Below are 20,032 nucleotides of genomic sequence, written 5' to 3'. Positions count from 1 at the left end.
AGCCTTGAGGATTGTCGGCGTGAACTGCATCTGGATCTGTATCCTTCGACGTAGGGTGTTTTGTTCATCGTAGCTTTAGAATTTTCTACAAATGTATCATTTCTCTAGGGACTGATCAAGAACTTTTCTAGGAAAAATCCAATGATACTAAGTGCGAGAAATTCAATGTTACAGAAAATCCTAAAAGCAAATGCCAAAGCCTTTTTTGACAATATTAAATCGAGTTCTCAATGAAAGCACCAATTTGTGATAGAAAAACTCTATCATCTTCAGTCTTGACGAATTTGTACCTACAATACAACAAACACCTTTGATCAAGGTCAAAGCCTCATGCGCCCTTAAGGTGGAGAAGTTTGGCCAATAAATCATTGATGCCTAAGTTAGTTTCTCTGAAAATGCAGAGAGTTTATTGCTTTAGTGAGTAGCAAAAGCTTACTAGAAAATGGCATAGATAAAGTATCTATAGGGAGGTAGCCGGCCACGGTAGGGTTTTGCTTTGCATGTGGCAATTTTTTATTTGCCAAGGTGAGACATCCTCAAGATGGATGAGGAAAAAATTATCCTGAAGATATTAATTAGGAGATAATAGCTTGGACTTATGAGGTAAGTAACCTTGATTGATTATGATGAGGATTCCTCACTTGTTTGAGTTGATCTTCAATTAGAAATGTATTAAATATAGGATTTGATGATTAATCCTATCTTTAATGCCCTTGAGTTTCTTTAGGAATGTTAAACTACGCGTGAGAATATTTGTGTGCCCTCCCCTTTTAATGAAGGCATTGTTGTCTTCTTAGGGAAAATGTCCACGTGTTGTATTCTGGTTTTTTGGAATTATTTTTGCTCCATAGTGATCTTTGAGGGAACATTTAAAAGATAGACGGTTTAGATTGTTATAATACATTGCGGAGTGGCCCCAGAGAAAACTTGTATCAAAATGTGTGTCAAAAACGTGTGTCTTTGAATCTTAACTCAAACATATGGGGCGGATCTAGAGCACCAATTTTTTTACACAACTTTTGACACATGTTTTTTAGGGACCCACTCAATAATGTATTTTAACGATCCGAACCATCTATCTTTTAGAACATTCATAGACCATCCTTTCAAAAAATTAGACAAATCCAAAACCATTAATACATTCATTTGTAGTGAAGAAAATGAACGAATACGGTTCTACAAAAACGATAAACTCTTATTCCAACAGTCATATAGTTTCAAATTTGGGTATTTTTGGTAGACATGACCCTTGAGAGAAGACTTAAAAGATAGACTGTTAGGATCGTTGAACATTACAAAGTAATGTCTACAAAAACATGTCAAAAGTTATGTAAAAAAAATGGTGTCACGGATTCGTCCCCATATATATTATATGAAAATAGTCTACTTATAGGGAATGATATTGGCACTCCAAAATTATCACTTTACACTCCAAACAAAGGTTTGAAAAGATGTTATGCGCTAATCGGGCGACGAAAAAGGACCTAGCGCCTAGGCAGATTTAAGTTAATTTAATATAAAATTTAAATTTATTATATAAATAATATGTTTTTTTTTAAATAATATATATGTAATTAATAACCCTTAGATACTTTTGAAATGGTCCAGATTAATTATCTGGTACAGGATCCTAATCCAGGGGACATGCATGTGTAGGTGTGTGTTTTTATATATTACCCAGCATATTATAAATAGTAAATACTGCACTTGCCATGAAGTAGGTGATGTATGCAAGCCCCCATCAGCTAATTAATTGGATATTATAAATTTTTTGAGTGAAGTGTAGCTTAGGGTATTCAAGAACAACTTCGTCGGATTCATCTGCAAGTTCGTTGATCGAGAGAATCGGAGAAAACGAACCCGCCATGACAAAGAGGAGGAGAAGAAGGAACGAAGAAGATGATATTAACGATATATTTACGTAAGGAGGTGAGAAATCATTTTTGAAATTTAAACATAAAACTTCTTATTTACAAGTAAAAAAAAATACTACTAAATTGGCCACACAAAACTAAATTACTATCCACACTCTTCAAAAACTTCGCTCTAGTTTAAAGGAGAAACGTTAGATTTGCACATTATTTGCGGTAATACTATAAACGTTGAGTATTGTCTGGGTCTTAATAAATTAATTAGGTAATTATTAGGAAATAACTTAGCCCGGTAAAGGCAAATCATATTTTAATATGGTATTCTTTCGTCCTTTTTATTTTTCTTATATTTTAATGTGATTAACTGTGTACTTTCCTTTCTTTCCGCTCTCTTTTCTCATTAACGTGATCATTTTTACCGTATAATATAAATAATCATTTGGAGACATTAAGCTCCAATATTCCTCCAATATATATATGCGATTATATATGTATAGATATATATATATATATATGTATAGATATAATTATGCAAATAAGTATTGGTATAAATATACAAACAAGAACCGAACTGGTAGGAATATCATAAATAGATACTGGGTTTTGTGCTAAGCATTTCAGAAATCTAGATGCTGAAGAAATCTATGTGCTTGGGAACAAGAGCAGAACCGTTTGATTGGGAATGCATTCCATATGCAATTTTTTTTTTTTTTTTTTCAAATTCTGCATAACATATCAACTTAAAAGCAAGCACACATATATGTATATCTGTATACGTATGCCACATGGATATGAACCGATTGCACTGCAAGAACTCATCCATTAATCCAAAATAGATTCCAGTACGAAACGATGCGACTAAGAGAAGAGCCGCATACAGTTTCTGCATTGAGTAACCAAATAACGGACAGATTGAAAAGTCATAAAAATGTAATCGCATAAGAATGTTATAAAGGTAGAGTTATGAAAGCAAGTAGATTGTTATATTCCTGGTCGCTGTGTGCATTTGTAAATTTTATAGGACGGAGAGTTGGATGGAGACCTCAACTATAGAACACAAGCTATATGGATGAAGTGGAAGAGTGCATCCGGCATGTTGTGTGACCATCGTATGCCATTGAAGCTCAAGAAAAAAATTTATAGGACGGCAATAAGGCCAACAATGCTTTATGACACATAATGTTGGGTAGTGAATCATCAGCACGTACATAAAATGGGTGTAGCCGAGATGAGAATGCTTCGTTGGATGTGTAGGCACACGAGAAAGGATAAGATTAGGAATGAGGATATCCGAGGTAAAGTAGGAGTAGCCGAAATTGAAGGAAAGATGAGAGATAATCGGTTACGGTGGTTTGGACATGTGAAATGATGGCAGAGGTTCAGGGTCGAAGGGGTAGAGGAAGACTTTGGAAGAGACTCTAAGAAAAGACTTAGAGTACTTGGATCTAACGGAAGACGTGGCACAGAATCGAGCGGAATGATGTTCTAGGATTCATACAGCCGACCCCACTTAATGGAAAAAGACTTTGTTATTGTTGTTGTTGTTGTTGTTTGTGTGCATTTGTAAATTACTTGCTTACAGGAAACAAACTTTGTAGTTTCAACTTTCAACACAGTCACGTGTGGTCATTCAGAAACTAAGTAGTTCAATTTGAAATGAGCATAAACAAAGTCGACAATAAGTATCATATATTTTTACCTAACATACCAGGTCTCTCAAAGCTATGTCAATAAAATGAAGCAAGAGAGAAATATATGTGCATAGCAAGATGAAGATCTTAACAACTTGAAAAATGAATCAATTTAAGCAAAATTCCCAGGACGCAAACGTCCCCTTTTAATCAACTTAAAAATATCGATTTTCATGTTTTTATTCAATCATAAAGTATACTAAATAAACCATGTAAACTTGTCTTAAGATTGTTGGACAAATAGAGTCTAATTGCTATATAAAATCACATTGAAAATCAAAAAATAATTCATGCAATTACATAAACAATTTAATGCACAGAACAAGAACAAATAATGTTAAATGCACATGATTAGAAAAACTTGAAAATTGGTCGAGGCAAATATTAGATATTATGTCCTTAAGACAAGTTTACATCTCATTACTGTAATCATGGTTGATTGTCGCTTGTCTCTCAGGATACAACAACCATGTCCTTATAATAGCAGCACTTCAAATCACAAGGCTCCAATAAACCACCATTGTGTTGAAAACTCTCTCATATGAACTCAATGAGACTCTCTAATGTTTAGTGCACTCTATATATGATTATCTAAAACTACATTAATGAAACCCTCTTTGTCAACCAAAAGAGAGTGAAAAGACTATTTAGTCTTCTCTCATATAAAAAAATGATGAGCAATATTGTAATTTCAAATGTCTAAATTTTACTGTTTTTTATTGAAGCATCATCTAGCGGTGAAGTTAAAACATCTCTAATATTTAAAATTAAAAAAAATTAAAAATTAAAAAAAAACCTCTCACTTCTCTCACGTTCTCTCTCTCCCTCTCTCCTTCCCATTTTTCTAAAAAAATGCGTAGGCAAATGCTAGTGTAAACAATGAAAAGTTCTTTAATTACTGTAGGGGTTTTCCCTATTTATAGAAGTTGAGATGTTTCTTTGGAAAGCATGTGACTATTCATGAAGCGTTAAAAGTTATAATTCATTTTAATTAAGATAGGCACATCTTTTCATCAGAATGGACCACTTCTAATTTTCATTTAATTAATAAATTTAATACAATAATAATATTAAATTTTCCAACCAGCTCTGCCACCTGCGAATGCCATTGTTTTCGACCTTCGTGGGTAAAGACTCGAATAGCGTCACTAGTTTCTAGGATCCGAATCGCAACCAAACTACCTTGGTAAAACATTTGCAACCGAAAGTCAAATTGGACTCGAAAACTCAATCAACACTAAGTTTTCAAAATGTGGGTTGTGAGGGTTTTATGAGTCGTGGGCGTTATGAGGGGTATTCATCGATTGACCGGGATGTCGGCTTAATGGTGCACTCGGGAGAGGATGAGTGGTTTCGTTGAGAGGAGTGGGTGCGTGTGAGGTGCTTAAGAAGTTGCAATCACTTCCAGTTGTCTACACCGAACACCAGACAAGTATCTCGATGTTAGTTATCACTCAACTTGTCACCTCTCCTCGCCTAACCAATTCAAAATACAAAGCTTTAGTCCATGCCAACCCACCAAATGAAACCCAGTTTGGTGTTCCTAACGGAATGTTAGCTATAACTAGGATATCTCTCTTCCTCTTTCTAGAGCACTGGCTACGGGGATGACATTTCTCTAATGCACAACAAAACTGCATAATTGAATACGGAGGTCTCATTAAGTAAAAAGTGTTTTTAGATTTTTTTTTTTTAGTACAAGCGATATTCTACACTAGAATGAGAGGGGAGAGTGTTTAAATTTCAGATGCAGCAAGTTGAAAAGAAATGTCTTGACCGCTAGGGCAATTTACTACTCGTAAGAAGTGTGTAAAACAACCCAAACACTATTTTAAAGAGCCAATCTAAAAAAACATATCTCCAACAGACTCTATGAAAAAGTCTCTATTATAGTATAATGAACAGTTGCTCTTTAATTTTACAGAGCAACTGTTCATCAGCTGAATATTAAAAAAATAAATAAAACTCAAGGGTGGGCCTTTTTTTTTAAGAGCAACGATAGCAAATTCATTCAATACAAAAAAAGGTTGATTACAATACAAACCACAAAAAGGGGACAACAGAGCAGCCCCTCACAAAACAACCAACCATTACATTCAAGCACAAAAAGATCAAACAACAGGTCAGGAGGTTCCTCGAATCAAGACTGAAAATCCTCACGATGCAATGAGGGTTGTTTTAAAAAAAATGAGTAAGTTGAATTTGAATGTTTTCAAAGTTTGTTAGAATAAAGAGTGTTCTTGAAGATGAAAATTAAACTAATAGCTAAATTAATTTTTAACATTGTTCACTTGCTAATTTAAAAAAAATTAAAAATTCCTTGGAGATGCTCTTTTGATTTGTGCAAATTATTTCGCACTTTCTTGTTGTGCATGGTAGGAAAATCTTGACGGGCCGAAAGCCTCTGCTTGGACACAAAAGATTAAACACGTACTGTCACACTGCTTGGACATAAAGGCTCGTTTGGTAGGTATAATGGGATGAGTTATTTTCAATCAAATTGGATCTGTAACTCAGCAAATGTTTGTCTAGAAAAATTGTAACAAATAAGAAAAACCTTCGATCTTCTTTTCAGTTTTGCAGCGATCTGCTTCTTCGATCTGCCGGTGTTCATCGTTTTTGTTTTAGCTAGCGTTCTTCTTCGTCTCGTTGCGAGCAACACCGACGACGTTGCAAGCAATGTCGTATGGTGGGCGTGGCGGGTTGCGAGAGATGTGGGTCGATGACTCGATGCCTACCTATTAGCTAAGGGTAGGCCCAGGCCCAGTGCAGGCAAGGCGACCGTTTGGAGCCCAAAAAAATTAGAGGCACCAAAATTATTATTGTGGGATATTTATATACGTTTTCATAAAAGTATAAATTTATAAAATTTGGTTTAATGACAAAGAAATTTAACTAGAACAAATGATTATGTTGGTTGAAATTAATGAGAAGGTTTTGGGTTCAAAACACAATGTGTGCTTATTTAAATTTAAATTTTTACAAATTTCTTTTTATAACAATATAAATTTATAAAATTTGGCTAAATGATTAGAAGTTTAATTAGAAGCAATGGTTTTTGTATTTAAAATTAGCAAGAGATCCTAAGTTCGAAATGTTATGTGCATGTTTATTTTTTATGAATTTTTGTTTGGTTGTTAATTTATTTTTAATTAGTAGCTAGTAATTATGTGAGTTGATATTTTTAAACATTCATTCCAATTCAAGTCTAATCTTCAACAAAAGGTAATGCGTAAACTAAATTTTTAGACCAAATTTGCAAATCATATGACGTGTCATCCAAAGGTTTTATTTGGTGCCCTTTCATTAATTATACATATCCCTAAAGACTTGAAAATATCGTTATTTTTTTTAGTCTTATATTGACAAGGTTAGTAAATAAGAAAAAACACCTCACAATTTACAAAAACACTTTAAAAGTTCAGATGGAAGACAAAACTCATAATCTATCTACTTGTAAGCCTGAAGTTTTTTTTGTTTCCTTCTCTCGATACAAAATAAATTAGTTTTTCCGTGTTTCAAAATTACTGAGTTTGAAGTGCTTTTCTAAATATAATTTTATTAATATCTTACGTGTAAAAACAAATAATTTTTTTATATGAAGTGAGGTATATTTTTTGACTTCACCCCGGGCCTCAAAAATCTCTGGACCAGTCTTGAGCTAAGCTAGCTGTCCCACATCCCAAGAGACAGAGGAGAGAGATGTTTGTATGGTGGATGTTAGAGTAAAAAAGCTGCTATTATGCGTTTAGCTATCCCAAGCTATCCAACTTGAGTTGTCTATACCAAACGTTATCTATCAACCTATCCATTCCAATCCTAACTTAACCAATCTAAAATACAATATCCTATCACTTACAGTCCGCCAAACGGACCCCAAAGGACTCTGCTACTTGATACGCAACGCAATTCTCCCCAGTCCAATCCAGTATAGTCCACGTCCAGTCCAATCTCCACCACCTTAACATCCAAAATACTGAGACAGGTCACACGAGGACCACCACCCACTTCAACCACCACCAGTCCCTCTCCCATCTCCCTCCCCACCGCCTCATGAGCCGCTTTTATTATAAATGCAACCTTGTATCCCTACTTGTCTTTTTGCTTTGAGCAAAACCCCAGCACTTGGTGTATAAAGAGAAAAACCAAACATTATTCTCAATCCTCACCCCTTCCACTGCCTTGACAAAAGCACCAAAGTATCAAAGGAAAAGTGCCCTTACATTACAGCTCATATATCCCCCGCAGCTCCTTTTATTTAGCACAATTTACATAAAACAAACACATTATCGTTGGGTGTATGATACGAAGTCATATGAAAAAAGAAAAAAAAACTTACACCTGCTGCGGCAACATCGACACGGAAAACCACAATGATGGTGTAAAGGACTTAAATTTTAAGCATCACATAAAAGCATCTCACATGGGAGTAGATTTAGAACCTTTTTTTTTTACAGCCCATGCCCCATTGACTCTAAAGCTACTTTGCCCAAAAAGAAGAGATCTAGCTTGTCACCAAACGAGAGGAAAACCAAGTCCATAGACAACCAAGAAATATAATAATTTAGAAATCTTGTCACTCCCAATAATGATAAACCACTATTCAAGGAACAATGGCATTATTATATGAACTGTGCAACAAGGGGAAAAGTGAAATCTCTCTCTCTCTCTCTCTCTCTCTCTCTCTCTCTCTCTAAATGTTACTACCTAACTCCAAAGTAAGTTGCTTTGACCTTTTGAGTGACATTTTATATTTGAGAAATGAGAGTCAGAAGTACCTTTTGCATAAGAGTCAACCACTTTACAACAAGACATAAGGAATCCAACGAGATTTTGAAACCCAATAACGACGGTAAATTCGTTTCATGCAAGTTGTTCTCTTACCTCCGAAGTTTTTCTAGTATCAATCAAGTATGTAATACATTGCTCAAACTGAATGACTTAATTTGAATGTTTTAGATGAAGCCATCATGTCAGAGAGAGAGAGAGAGAGACTGAAACCCATCTCATGACAGTAAAAAGGAAGATTTTGAAACCCTAGTTACAGAAAAGGGGAACCCCATTTGAACAGCCTGACCCAAAAACCCAACTCCATATCTCAGGATTAGCTCCACCAACAACCAGGACCGCACCTAATATTACACCATTCCCTTTTGCAAAGTAAATGATTGCTCCTTTCTTTTTACTTTTCAGATGTACAAAAAAAAAAGGAATTCCTTTTACCTCACCCGCCAACAAGTTTACATCATTTGAAATTCAAACCACCTGAAAATTTACCCCTTGCTTTTCTGCTTGGCATTGGTGTCTACGAGCTGCCAACTGCGGTGGTATCGACAGGTGCTCTGGATTGGATTATAACCCGAGCTCCTGAAGCAAGCCTGTTTTGGAGGAAAACAAACAAAATGTCAACCAACATTGACAAGAACAAAACCGGATTACGGTAATAAATTTGAACAAGGTGAAAACAGAGAGGACTCGGCACTCAACTTTCTTCGATTTTGATCACCTTCTCCTTCTCTTCTCTAAATGAATCTAACCTTTTTGATTGCTTTTTAAGAGATGAAGGGTCTTTGATTCTTTTACTAACTCCATTGGATATACAGTGGGTATTGATATGTGCACCATCAACTCCATCTGAGGAGTTCCTTGGTTTATCGGAAATGGGGGATCTCATAGATTCGCTTCGCAGTTGCTTGTTCAGCGAAGCTTTGATTGATATTGGGATGCATTTCAAACGTCCTGACGTAGACTCCTCTTTGTCCTCTTCTGAATCCAGCTTCTTGCAACTCCTGCAAGTTGACAAGTTTAGCATTTGAACCATAAAAAGTAGTTATGCTGGTACAGCAGTATCAGAAATATGGATGGTTAGCATTTAACTGATGACCGCCCAGTACCGACCAGATACAATTAAAACTCAATCAACAAATTAACCAGAGGCTAATCCTTTCTTATAAGTACCCACATAACTTTTTAAGACAAGAACTCCAGAATACTCGACAAACTTATCCCCAAATGAGAGGAACTCCCAAAGATGGCGACTAGGTGGACCTGAGACATGTAGCCCCTTGAATTTGTTTTCAGCTAGCATGTAACATGCATCGGCTCATAATGTCAAAAGAAAGAAATGAATCTGCTTCATTACTTGTTCAGGATCAATGCAAAATCTCATGATTTGACATGATTTTTTATTTTAGAATCAAACTTTTATAAGAGTTGCACATTTGTAATATTACCACAGCTAAATTCTTAACAAAGAAAGGCATTCCTTTCTACCCTAGTAAACCCGAAAAAGTTATTAAATACAAACCCTGTAATTGACCGAGCTAACTTAGGAATTTGAGACATCACACCTAAAACAATTCAACATTCTTTTGTACCATTTTATTTATTACTTATGAGTTACCATCTAACAGGTATTGTCCCTGCCTAACTCAGACATCACACCTAAAACGATTCAACATTCCAATTGCTTGAACCGGCCTAGCTGAGATGTTCAGAAGCCTAACTGAATTGATCATGGTCTTGATAAAGCTTAAACTTGCTAAGCAACCAAACCTTTTGAGTTCAAAATGCACTTGTGTCGCCAAGAATGAAAAAGCATCCAAGGGACCCAAGCTCAAGTTGATCAACTTCTAACATAATTTGGAATGTTTAACCGCACTAGACTCAGGAATCTTCATCGGTAAGGTTTCATTTTCTAGCATTCAAATTCTACAACTGATTAATCGGATTTAAAAATTATAAATCTTAATTCTTGTAGGTTGTAAGAAACTTCAAAACTCGGATAGAATCCCTGGCTTTCACCATTCCACCTCAATTTTATCATCCTACGTATGCTTTTGACTAAAATTTGGTAAGACCTTACTAAAACATGCTAGGAGATGACCCTCACATACTTGTGGTTTAATGCAAAAGCTGTCTAAATTTCTAAAAGAATTGAAGGATAAGTTTAGAAACTAGGTTAACCTGTCAGCATTGTATGATGATGATCGTTTTAGAGCTGTACGTCCATCTTCCTCCTTGAGCATTTTAGTCTCAATCAAGCTCCCACTAAAATATTCTTTATCTTCCAATCTCAAACCCATGAGCCTTGGATTCTCTGAAAGGCAGTCTAGCTCTCCTAGCATTACTTTAGTAGAGAATAATGGGGAGTGGAAATTCGAATGGCAATACCGGGGCTTGTAGCTTGGAATAAGACCAAAATTGTGATCCTTCACTGATAATGAACCACATGATATAAGTTGCATAAGTGCATTGGTAGCCTTAACCCTTGGATTGTTTTGCATTCGAATGTCTTCCTCTTCAGCTATTCTAAAACTGTTGAGTTTACTAACATCAGCCCTAATAAGTGATTCCAAAGTTTCAGTCTTCCCACCTGACGAAGATGGGCTGGGGGATGACAGAGGAGGAGAAACTGAATAACTGCGAATCTCAGAGTTCTCTTTCACACACGGCACTCGATCATGATAATAACTGGAATCCGGTTCTAATGACCCACCATCTGTGGAAACACCTCTTGTACAAGTTTCTGATGCTTTAGGTTTGTTCCCATTTTCTTCAGTCTGCGTGGAAGCATCAGCTAAACCGTCACTCTTGTAAATCTTGTAATCTGTCAAGCTCAGTGAACCCCCCCAAGTGGAATTCTTTCCGACTGTAGACTCCGGAGAAGCGCTAGAAGAGCCTTCGGGACGTTGAACTGGAGGAGAGAGCTCATCTTCTTGAGAATGCTTTATTTGCTTCCCATTCAAACTTGACGACGATGAAGAATCATCTTGGCTCCTAGAAGATGCTGGTTCTGGTAATTGTTTCAAGTTCTGGATTTTAATTTCTGCCACTGGGCTAAACCGATCTGGACAGAAACAACAGATGAATAAACAAAGTATCTACATTAGGATCTTAAACTTCTTAGCTATGGAATCGAAAATTATGGTGAATACTGAATGAGAAAATAAATGGCAAGTTTGAAATCAGTAACTTGAATTCCTATCAACCAAACAATGAGAAAATAAATCATGTATGCCATTTACCCGAATTCGATTCATCAAAGAGCTCAGAACCTTTAAGGACGTACTCATTTCCATGAGCCGGAGGAATCAGATCACCTTCACAGAGATCATGCCAAACATAACCACCTTTATAGTTTCTGCACTCATTCAATCAAACCAATGCAATTACAAAACTGTCTTAAAAAATACAATTTTAAAAATTTAGGGATTTTAGAAAAGGGACTAAAATTCACCTCTTAGAAGACCATGAATACATGGAAGCCATGCCTCTGCCCCTCAGAGAATGAAGCCTATTAATCACATCTGCACCAAACAAAATTGAAATTCACAAATAAATCCTCAACAAATTCAGAAAAAAAAAATAAACAAATAAAAAATACCCCACTAAGAAAAACCCCAGAAATTCATGTTTTTACTATTTGAATATTCAATACCTTTGAGGTAGAGCCCTTGGGGAGAGGTTACAGGAACCTCCATGAAATGGGGGTGTTGAAGCTGCCGGTTTCGTGAGAGATAGTAAACCACCGGGACTTTTCGGTTCTGATGGTACTTGGGCGACTTCTCAGTCCACACTTTCGCCCTCTCCGGACTCACTTGGCTGTACTTCTTCATCCTACCCTCCATTGCTTCCTTCGTTCTCAGTTCACTTCCACCGCTTTCTGAGAAATTTGAAAGCTTTTGGGTTCAGGGTCGTCGCCAAAATCTGCTAAACGGAGCTCTCTGAGCTCCAGTGGCGGATTTGCTGCTGAGATCAGTGAGAAAACAGCTGAAAAAAATGGTGGGTTTTAGAAATGGCGGAGCAAATCGGATCGGAGAGGGAGTTTGAGAGAGTTGGAACCTTTCAAAGCAATCAGGAATTTGAATTTGGTATAGTGGTGGCGAGACAAAGAGACAAGAAAACACAGACAGAGAGATACCACGAGAGGAAGCTGATAAAAAAATGGAGGAAGTGGAAGTGGAGCCGGCATTTAATGCATTTGCAGAGTTTGGCGGAAACACTGTGCAGCGTGCGGTATATATATGTGTGTTGTATATATGTTGTATTTTCGACTGCGTGTTTAAGTGTTCGAGGAAAGAGAGATTCTAGCTTCTTCAGCTTTCACTGGGACTGCTCTCTCTCTCTCGCGCTCTGTTTGCTTTTGTTTTTGGTGCTTTTCTACTGTTTTGGTTGGCATTTGCTTTCTTTTGGGTGGTGCTACACAATCATTTTACCTCGGGAATTGAATCCGCTCCGACTTTTAGTGTTCAAAGTTTAAGAATCAACTTATTTGAGCCGCATATATTGAATTCAACGGTCTTCATCAACTCATTTCGATGGTCCATCACACACAAATCAACAGTTCTAAATTCTTTTACACATCAATCAGATGTTCAGATGAATTAATCTTTAAGCTCTGGACACTAAGGTCCGAAGCAATCCAATCCTTTACCTTGTATACTCTTCATAATTTTTGGCCATCAATTGAACGAACTAAAAAAAATTAATGTGTTAAAACTACTAAAGGTGTGTGAAAGTTAAAAAAGATATGTGAATAACATTATCTTTAATTTATATAAAGATGATGTAAAAATCTTTATACAAAATGAAAATATGCCAAAAATCATTCACCCATTGATTAATTGATAGAAAACAAAAAAACAAACAGTGTATAATAATTTTTTATCAAACAATTTATTAAGGGTTTCATTTTAGGACTTTGGCTGAAATGATATAATCTCAGCTTATTGTTGTTAAAATTATTATTTTTTAGTAAGTCGTCGATATACTCGATCGATACATTGTGTCAATATTTGATTTTGATTAGTTCACAAATTGAAATTTGATTTTAAATTACTTCTACCAAGATTTATATCATTCGTACATTACTTTACAAATTTTATCATTTTTTAATGCGTTTAAGGTTAATCAAGATTTCCATAGTACGGACGTTAGTTTACGAACTTTATATAAATCCGTTGAAAGGAATCGGCCACCCTTAAAAATCTTCATCCCATATGCTGGTTAGTTGGTCAGTCATATTTTTGGGTGCGCATCGTCACTTGCTTCGACTGGAAATAATCTTCATCCCATCTTTGAGAAAGTTAAAATTCTTTTGAGGTATTAATAAGAGCAGTGATTTTCATACTTTTAATTCAGCTTTCGACATTTCCACAATGAGTGTAGATAAATTATGAAGCAGTCGACCGGAGTGTTATAAGTTAAAGTGAGATTGTCAATCTACAAGCTTTAGATGTCATTGGATTGATGTTGACACCCTTACGAAATATCAGACATTAACGTTCAAATAATTGACAAAATGTTAAATTAATACTTCACAAATGAAAGATTGCCGCACACTTATTTTCTTCTTCTGTATACTCGTATTTATTTGTCTCTTAATTTATTCAATTCAAACTTTAAAAATATTTAGTAGTGCATACAGTGGCGAAACTAGGAATTTAAGATAATGGGGTTAAAAAATAGCTTTCAGAAATCTAGCATAATTTCATTTATAATTGTCCACGACGTGTTCTCATATTTTGGAGACGTTGTATTACAACATCATTATCAATAAAATCAAATACCTCTTTCTTAATGTACACAACCAAACTATCATTCAATCATTGATCACCCATCCTATTACGTTGTGGATTCTTCACAATTTTCACCATCGAAAAAGCTCTTTCAACTAAAACAGGTGTAACAGGTAAAATCAATACTAATTTTACTAGCAAGTACACCAACTTAGGTCACTGGGCTCACATGTTCCATGTTGGGTGACCCAACTTGGGTCAATATTTGTTGGCCATTGTGGCCCACGCAACCAAGGTTACAATAGCAATGTTCTGTTACTAGTGATGTTGCAGTGCTGCTGCTGTAGTGCAATTAGAGCATTTCCAAAGGAGATGTCAAAATTGTCATGTAAGCATACAACAGTAAAAAATAGCAGCAAACTCTCTCCAACTGAGCCTTCAATTTCTTAGATGATGTTGAGTCATTTGAAGGCAAAGCCTTTTGCTGTCAAATTTGACAGCATATGTCTTTATTAAATGATATTTTAATAGATTAATATAATATTTAATAAATGTTGTTATGTTTTTTAAATATTTGATTGGTTGCCTTAATCATTGGACTCCACAAAAAGATAAAAAGTTTATTAAATAACATTATTATTTAATATATCGGGTGGAGCAAAATATTGTACAAAATGTCAAATTGCCACATAAGCTATTAACTATCATTTTGATGTTTAAAATTTGACATCTCCTTTGGAGATGCTAAAAAAAGAACAATATTTGGCTACTCAAAGATGAGTAGGAACTCCTACTCAAAATTTCTCAAAATTTTTCATTGTCAATTTACAGAACATTCGTGTTTATATTCAAAATCGCTCATGTTATAAATCACCCTATAAAGATGATGTTGATGTAGTGCTATTATAGGGGTCAGAAAAGAACAATACTTGGCTACTCAAAGATGAGTAGGAACTCCTACTCAAAATTTCTCAAAATTGTTCGTTGTCAATTTACAAAATATTTGTGTTTATATTCAAAATCGTTCATGTTATAAATCACTCTATAAAGATGCTGCTACTGTAGTGTTATTATAGGGGTCCAAAAAGAACAATACTTGGCTACTCAAAGATGAGTAAGAACTCCTACTCAAAATTTCTCAAAATTGTTCGTTGTCAATTCATAGAACATTTGTGTTTATATTTAAAATCGTTCATATTATAAATCACCCTATAAAGATAGCGTCTGCAAAAAATCAATTAAAACTAATATTGTGACAGCCCGTCCCGGACTTTTCTTACTGTATGGGTGAAATGACGATTTTGCCCCTAGTATGTTTGTTTCGTTGTGTGGTCATTTTTGGGCTTTGGTTAGTTGATTTTGGACCACACACATACCCACACTCATTTCCCTCTCTCTGCCCTGTCCTGAGACCCTTTCTCTCTCCCTTTCCTATCCTTTTTGTACGGACAACACCACAAACCCTTGAAATCGTCACGGATCGAGGAAACAAACTACATAGTTGTGCTCGTGAGGTCCTTAGGAGTTCAACCATACCCATTTCAGGTAAGGATACCTTTGTTTTCATGTCGAACTCGGGATTCCCCGATTTGGTCACTGTTCATGCACACGTTAATTCTTGTGTTTTGGGAATTTCAAGCTTGTAGGAAGCTTGGTGAGGTTCTTAGGAGGCTCGGGGTGGTTCGTTTGAAGGTTTTGGACGTCGGGATCTTGAGTTACAGGGTTGGCCGGAGTTGGTGGTGTTTTCCCGGCGAGATTCTGTGGGTTTTAGTGCTTGAAAGTGGTATGGATTTGTTCCTCTTATTGTAAGCTTCATTTTGGTACCAATTTTGTGAAATTTGGTTGAAAAACGAAGAAGATATCAAGCTTTGAAATTTTCCCGATTTTCCGGCGCCAGCGACGGTGCCAGAGTTTGGCCGGAGAAGATGGCGGAATATTCCGTCATTTTGGACGGAATATTCCTAACGGCGGTAACGGAATCGTCAGAGTTAACGGAATATTCCTGACAGCGTTAACTGACGCCGTCAGTGTGCCAGGCACATGCCTGCGCGTGGGCAGCGCGTGTGGCCGTGCCTTGGCCGGCGCGTGGGGGCGCGTGCGGCATCGGAAAATTATTTTAAAAATATGGGGATGTTCATGAGATTGAGTAGATCACGTTGGTGTATTCATACACCCCATTTGAGCTTTGTATGAGAAGTTATTTCATAATGTTGGTTATGTGCTTTAAAATTTACGTTTTTATAGTTATTTCGCATATAGGTGAGACCTATCCCGAGGACGAGCGTGGTCACTCGAGGTAAGGGGGTTATGACCCTTCTACATGAAGGAAAATTTGTGAAAAACAAGTTCATTTGAGCAACATCAACAACATGCAATTAACAATTAAAAGGCGGAATCATGTTTATATGCACTCAAAAGCAAAACTTAACCCATGAACTTCAAAGCCTAGTAGATAGGTGAACCAAGACTCAACTCAAAACAAAGTGAGTTGAGAAATCAATACCTTTGTAGATTCCTCTTTGCATAAGCAAAGGCTAATCACCCAAAGAGAGGGCCTTCATTCCTTGCATCTTAGATCCATGGATTTGGATGGATGAAAAGGTTTCTCCAAGTTCCCAAAATTGAAAACCTCTAAGTCTCCACACCAAGGCATATTGTAGAAGAAATGAGTGACCTTGGAGGAGTTTGATTGCTAGATGATCCCTCCAAGGTGGCTGAAATTTTAGAGAGAAAGGAGAGCTTGTGTTCTCATCCTTTCCCCAAAAATTACCCTTAATGAATTTTGGCTATAAAGTCATACTTATTCCTTAATTCATTTGAGTGGCAAACTTGTAAATAAGTCCAAAACCACTCCTTCTTTAACATGGGATTTATTGGGCTATTTGGGCCTTTGTGAATCATTATTCATTAAGTTGTCACACAACTTAAGTCAATGGACTTGACGTTCGAAGCCCATTGGGCCTTAAGGTCCAAAACTATCCCATGGTCTTTTAACGAACTTATTCGTTTGATTAATAATCATATTAATTAATCCTTGCCATAAATAATTAAACCATTTAATTATTCTTACTCATCTCCGTTGAATCTTCAATCTCTACCTTACACGGTGTACGATCCATTAGGTTCCTTTTAGCGAGGCAGTGGGCGATTCAAACTCTTTCAAATCGATTGTGAATTGAAACTTACTTTCAATTCTCCCGTTAGTGATAATACACTTTTAGGGCTTCCACAAACCATGGTTGACGCCTAGCAGCATGTCATGGTTACCCAAGCTAATCAGAAGAGGTGGAGAACCTATTCAGTTTTAGGATTACAAATGCAATACGGTCTTTCTCTAATACAATACTCTTGACCACATTGTTTGGTTTGATAGTTTATTCATGTCTACTATCCAATGTGAGTCTTGTGCTTATATGATTACCTTGAATGTGATTTGGAACACATTCCTAAATCTCATTCATACTCTGGCCAGAGATTCTAAATCATATCATAGAGTATTCTCCCTCAAACAGTTTGAAGGTTAGAGATCCCTTGTTGCGCATTCACTTGTCTCCATGGCTAAGTGGCTTAACCCCAACGATGCCGTGGACACCCTCCTGATGGAGTGACTTTGACATAATCAAAGATTAAGGACCTAACCACAAGACAACTGTGATGCCTCAGGTCAAAAGACTAATTTGCATTATCCCAACCATGACTTCTCATGTGACATGAATATGAGAACTCTTCGTTGATCGTGTTCAGTGAACTCATTCTCTATTGAGCACCTACGTACTTATCTTGATGTCACACACACCAATGACTCGAGACTAGTCACTCTCCCTGAGAGAAGACATAACACGTACTGATCTTAACGGACTGTCAATGCCCAATTGACAATCCTATGATTAGGAACGTTTAGGATGTGTCAACGAAAGAATGGTCTCATGAATCTAACTACTTTAGATCGCATTCTTCCAATCACATATTCCTTGGACTTATCGTTTAAGCATATAACATTTATATGAGACGGCTCAAACAATAATCTTTGCCCTTTACATTAAACTAGATTAGTTTAACATGTGAAATGTCCATAAAGTATCATCATATGATTGGTTTTAGGGCACATTTCCAACACTACATACCAATGAGTGGGCTTTTGGTTTTCCATATATACCTATATACTTATGTTTTTCCCAGAAAGTGAAATGAAACGTTTATACGTTTATATGCCATGCATTATGTTTGCCCATTTAATTATGCATTATTAGTTGCATATATATATATATATATGTATATGTGTGTGTGTTGGTGCTGCGGACGCACATGTAAGTGCCAGGTAAGTTATGGTTTATGTTTATGTTTAGTAGTGATTTGAGATGTATAGAGAGCTCATAACCTGCACCCCTGGTGTTAGTGATCCCGTCCAGAGTTGGGTACAGTCCTTCACGTGATGTTCACCTCCCGCACCACACGCTCATCTTGGATCCAAGTTAGGTGCACAGTCCTGTCGTACAGACCACTTTAGGTGGTTCCGACTCGTAGGTGATCCGCGATTATTCACTCAGTCTTCACGTGATCGTAGCACTGAGCGTACTTATTATACACCCAGTCCTGTTGTACAAACCACTTTAGGTGGTTCCGATTCGTGTGCATGTATAGTTAGTGAGTTGGAGATTTGAGCTCTAGTTTTAGCCGTACAGGTCACGTTAGGTGACTCCGACTGACAGATTACATGGCATTGTTTGGCATTACCTGAGTACTTGCATTTTATTTCGAGACATTTGCATGACATATTTCCGAGTATGATTTATATATATATGTATATATTCTATTTTTCTGGGAAGTATACAGGTTTTACGGCGAGGGGTTAGAACTTTGTTTATGAAATGGTTTTTGAAAAGCTTTGTTTTTGCCCACTCACACTTTCTGTTTTGCGCCTCTCCAGGTTCTAGTTTGGCTAGCGCTTTTGGTGGCTCCCCAGAGGATTTTCCCGGCTTATCTGACAGATTATCACCAGTGTAGGACCACCTTTGGGTGTGTTTATTTAGTGTTGTTTCTCCCAGACTGCACTAGGTCTTTCGTGCTCTGAACTTTGTTATTTACTTTGTGTATAGCTAAGGTTGTTTTTATTCGTACTTTTATTATTATTTCTTAGTTTCCGCACTGTGCACATGGTTACGTCACTTCCACGTGACGGCCAGCATGCCCTGATCTCGGTCGGGGTGTGTCAAATATCGTTTAGTCATCAAACTGTTTAAAAACAAATGAACGGTATTAATATAAGCATTACAAACCCTCTATGTATTTGCTACAATATATTGACTAAACAACTTTAGTTTTAATTTATTTTTTGCAAAGATAATCTTTACAGTGTAATTCATAATATGAACGGTTCTAATCATAAGCACAAACTCTATGATTTAAACACTAAGAGTTCTGAGTAGGAGCTCCTACTCATATTTGAGTAGCTAAGTATTGTTCGTCAAAAAAAATTTAAAAGGAAAAATTCACAAAGTTATTGGGGTCAAGGGAGCCCAATACCCTTGCATTGACTTTGCTAGTGAGTGCATATGAGGAAATCACTTCCCACTCACCCTATAAAACTATAGGTTTACCATACGTGGTAGTAAATTTTTTTTGTCCTAATTGGATTAAAGCCCCATGATAGTTGGTAGATAGCCCATGTGGTGAAAAAAACTAGGATTTAGGCTTCAATGGTAAAGTCTGTTAGGATTTATGTTCAAAATTGAAAATTTCGTCAATTTTCTGTTAATTATTACACGTGAGCCGCACATATTAAGCTAAAACGAAACTCTTCATACACATATTAGGCTAAAACAAACCTCTTCGTTAATTGTTAACACGTGGGGCTGGCTCATGTGTTAATAATTAACAAAAATTTGACAGAATTTTCAATTTTGGGCATAAATCCTAATAGATTTTACCACAGGAGCTTAAATTCTAGTTT

At 36.4% G+C, this 20,032-nt stretch overlaps 1 protein-coding gene across 1 annotated transcript; it reads right to left on the bottom strand.

Annotated features, from left to right (window-relative positions):
* Positions 1-8,585: 8,585 nt before the first annotated feature.
* Positions 8,586-12,684, bottom strand: LOC137715888 (protein SOSEKI 3-like). The gene is made up of 6 exons (XM_068455248.1): positions 12,003-12,684; positions 11,802-11,871; positions 11,590-11,705; positions 10,529-11,411; positions 9,050-9,351; positions 8,586-8,940 (listed from the first exon to the last, which is right to left on the bottom strand). The coding sequence occupies exons 1-6, from the start codon at positions 12,190-12,192 to the stop codon at positions 8,915-8,917; spliced, it is 1,587 nt and encodes a 528-aa protein (XP_068311349.1). The 5' UTR covers positions 12,193-12,684; the 3' UTR covers positions 8,586-8,914.
* Positions 12,685-20,032: the final 7,348 nt, after the last annotated feature.

The sequence above is a fragment of the Pyrus communis genome, chromosome 14 (assembly GCF_963583255.1).
Source record: "Pyrus communis chromosome 14, drPyrComm1.1, whole genome shotgun sequence".
Taxonomy (NCBI): domain Eukaryota; kingdom Viridiplantae; phylum Streptophyta; class Magnoliopsida; order Rosales; family Rosaceae; genus Pyrus; species Pyrus communis.
Note: the sequence above shows the minus strand (reverse complement) of the source record. Positions and strands in the feature narration are given on the sequence as shown.

Excerpts from the sequence above, each read along its gene's own strand:
- LOC137715888 (XM_068455248.1), bottom strand. The coding sequence starts at position 12,192 with ATGGAGGGTAGGATGAAGAAGTACAGCCAAGTGAGTCCGGAGAGGGCG. Across the intron at positions 11,872-12,002 it reads CCAAGGGCTCTACCTCAAAG|ATGTGATTAATAGGCTTCAT; the intron begins GTATTGAATATT and ends TGTTTGGTGCAG. Across the intron at positions 11,412-11,589 it reads CTTTGATGAATCGAATTCGG|ATCGGTTTAGCCCAGTGGCA; the intron begins GTAAATGGCATA and ends GTTTCTGTCCAG.